This window comes from Nannospalax galili, unplaced genomic scaffold, assembly GCF_000622305.1.
Source record: "Nannospalax galili isolate Female #2095 unplaced genomic scaffold, S.galili_v1.0 scaffold589, whole genome shotgun sequence".
In the NCBI taxonomy this organism is placed as follows: domain Eukaryota; kingdom Metazoa; phylum Chordata; class Mammalia; order Rodentia; family Spalacidae; genus Nannospalax; species Nannospalax galili.
This window is the reverse complement of record NW_008360324.1, coordinates 921,143-924,285: the sequence shown is the minus strand read 5'-3', so window position 1 is coordinate 924,285 and position 3,143 is coordinate 921,143. Positions and strand designations below refer to the sequence as shown.

General features: G+C 49.8%; 1 protein-coding gene across 1 annotated transcript in view; it reads left to right on the top strand.

Annotated features, from left to right (window-relative positions):
- The first annotated feature begins 200 nt into the window (after positions 1–200).
- The window catches only part of Slc2a3 (solute carrier family 2 member 3), an 83,051-nt gene continuing 80,108 nt past the window's right edge, over positions 201–3,143 (top strand). The window contains exons 1-2 of the mRNA XM_029559775.1: positions 201–334; positions 2,699–2,839. Of these exons, the coding sequence (XP_029415635.1) occupies positions 2,756–2,839 (84 nt within the window). The 5' untranslated portion in view covers positions 201–334; positions 2,699–2,755. The remainder of the gene's footprint in view (positions 335–2,698; positions 2,840–3,143) is intronic.

Genomic DNA, 3,143 nt, shown 5'->3' with positions numbered 1-3,143 from the left:
CAGAAATGCCACCACCCTCCTAACGGCGGCCTTGGAGGATGGCGGGGCCCAGAACCGTTGCCCGGTGAAGGCTCCGGGCGCGGGCAGCCGCCGGAGGGCGTGCCGGAGGCCCCCAGGTCGCCGGCTGGTCGGTTGGCAGCCAGGCGAGGCAGGGCTGGGGCCCGTCCGCCACCCGCGAGGGACCGAGCGTGGCCCGCGCGCGGAGCGTGTGCGGAGGGCGCAGCGTTTCCCACCGTCAACGGATCCTTCCGAACCGAGCGCGGGGCCAGGGCAGCAGAGAGCGGGGCCGCGACGCGGGCGGTTGGGCAGCTCAACGCCCGCCGCAGCCGGGATGGTGGGTGCGGGCGGCCGGGACGGCGGGAGGCGGGAGGTCGCTGCGGGCGGAGGGAGGAAGCTGCTGCGGCGTCTGGCGGGGTTGGAGAGTTCACTGAGCCACTACTGCGTCCGTCCAGTGCTATCCGGGACCGGTCAGGAGAGAACCGGACAAACGCCCCACGCCCCTGGGCCTCATATTCCAGGGAAGGCAGATGGGAAAAGCATTGACGTATTGATAACATGCCAGACAGAGGGAAGGCTTTGTAGTGGGGATTTAAACTAGGCCTCTGGTCTTGCTAAATGCTCTACCACTGAGCTAATTCCTCCCCCAGCCTTCCTGCTACTTTTTGAGACGGTCTGGCCATGGCCTTGAACTGGCTCTTATAGCCCAGGTTGGCCTTGAACTTCAGACCCTCTAGCCTCAGCCTACAGAATACCTAGAATTACAAGCCTGTGTCCCCCACCCCAGGCCTGGCTAGACAGAAGTAAACTGTGTATAGAAAAGTGTGCTGGGGTCAGGAAATCAGAACAAGACTGTAGGTTGTTAGGAAGGGATGGAGGAAAGGGTTTACCTTAGAAAACCTCCCTGAAGGAGTGTCTTCACAGAAGCCTGAAGGAAGTGAGCCTCAGAGGAATGATCCAAGAGGGAACTGGACTCAGCCCTGAACTGTGTCAGCCCTGAAAGGCGCCTGCCAGAGCTTTAGCCACAGCAAATTGACATTTTCATAGCAAATTATGGGTTCTTCATTCATCAAGTCCTGCATTCATTCAGTGCTTTATTGCTAAAGTGTGAAAGAATGAAAGGCTAACTGCCCTGGGCAAGATGCCGGGGACCAGTTTCTCCCAGTTTAATACATAGACTAACAGTAGAATTTCCACTAGGTTTCCTGAAGAGCTTCTCAGAGTTAATTTTATAACTAACAATAACACCTTGCTTTTATTTTTAAACTTTTCTTTACCTGCCATGGTGGAGATTGAACACATGCTAAGTGATCTGCCTCTCAACTATATTCCTAGACCCCTTTTTTCACTTTTAATTTTGAGACAGGATCTCACTACATTGTTGAGGCTGGTCTTGAAATTGTGTGACCCTCCTGCCTCAGCTGGGATTATTGGTTTGCACCAGTAGGCCTGCCTTAATGCCTCTTGTTGCTTTGTTTGTTAATGGGAGTTTTGATACAGGGTCTCACTGTGTAGCTCAGCCTGGTCGTGAGCTCTTGGCAATTCTCCTGTCTCAGCTGGTATCCTCTGGCATGCTGGGATTACAGACAGGAGCTAACACATTCAATTTAAAACCTCACTTTATTATTATTACTATTATTATTATTATTATATTTCTTCTTATTATTTTTATACAAGGCCTCACTTTGTAGCCCTGGCTGGTCTGGAACTCTCTATGTAGACCAGGATGGCCTAGAACTCAAAGAGATCCAACTCCCTGTTTAAGAGCCAGACTGGGCTGCATAACTAGACCCTGCCTCAACACCTCCATATACACATCCCCTAAAAAAAGAAAAGAGGAAGAAGAATCAGAAGAGTGTGTCCTAAGTCTCCATCCAACTCATGGAAGAAATGCATCTCAGCTGACTTAAAAAACACTCATCCAAGTCAGGAGAGGAAGGAAATAGACTCAATTAGGTTGATAACTGGCTAGAGTTATGATTTCCAACGCTGCTGCAGCTCACTGAAACAGTTTCAGCTAAGGCGAAGAGGCAAGGAGGCAGATTGTTACAAGTATTTTAAATTTTTACTGTTGCTCATAGTTTTATTTGCAATAGTTGAAGACTGGAGACGGTTCAAATACTCAATAATAAGTGAATGGGTAAATAGCGTATTACATCCATGAGACTATTAAAAGAGATGGTTTTTTTTTGTTGTTGTTGTTTTTGAGACAGGGTCTCCCTATAGCCCCAGCTGGCCTGGAACGTGATATGTAGACCAGGCTAGCCTCAGACTCATGGAGATCCACCTGCCTCTGCCTCTCAAGTGCTGGGATTAAAGGTATGTGCCACTACGCCTGGCAGAGATCATAGAATTTTTGTTAGCGAGGTTGTCTAACCCAATTCCTGCTCATTTGAAGATGAGGAGTCTGCTAGGTGGTGACAGGGAAATGCCTCAAAATGCAGGGGCACTGTTTTGACCACATTCAGTTGTCTGTCTCTTTCTCTACCCAGGACCCTTAACCTGTTAACAATTCTCCCTTATGGCATTTGAGCAAGGATCCCAAGAATTGAGTTAACCTAAAGAAACCATTAGAATTGTATGAAAAGTAATCTTCCACTATCCTACTGCCCAGTTGGCCAAATGGCTAAGTCACAGGCTCTTCTCTCGGGGAATCTAATTAGATAGAATGAATAACTAATGAACCAATTACAATTTACAGGAAGCTGGGCCTTGAAGGGGAATTGTAAGAAGGCTCAAGTCATACTACAATAGAGCGATGGAGACCAAAAAACAGACTGTGAGTGCTGCGAACCAAGACTCCGACCAGCAGAGCCGAGGAAAGGACAACACGGACGCCAAGGTGAGGTTCAAGCAATTCTCTCTCTTTTATTCTTCGTCATCCCACAATATATACCCTCATCAGATCCATCCCACAATCAGACCGTCACACGGAGCCAATCAGGACATGAGCACGGGGCTAACATGCAGGCAGAGCAGCAAATCAATGGGCCACGCAATAGAATCATGCTCGGTGACGTATCATGTCAGGCAGGCTGCCCGCGTGATCAAGCTTACAGCGCTTGCGTGAGTTGGAGCAAACAAGTGAGGGGCACGAGGCTTGGCAGCCAGCCAGGGCGCCATCTTGGCTGGCTCGACCGTGCCCG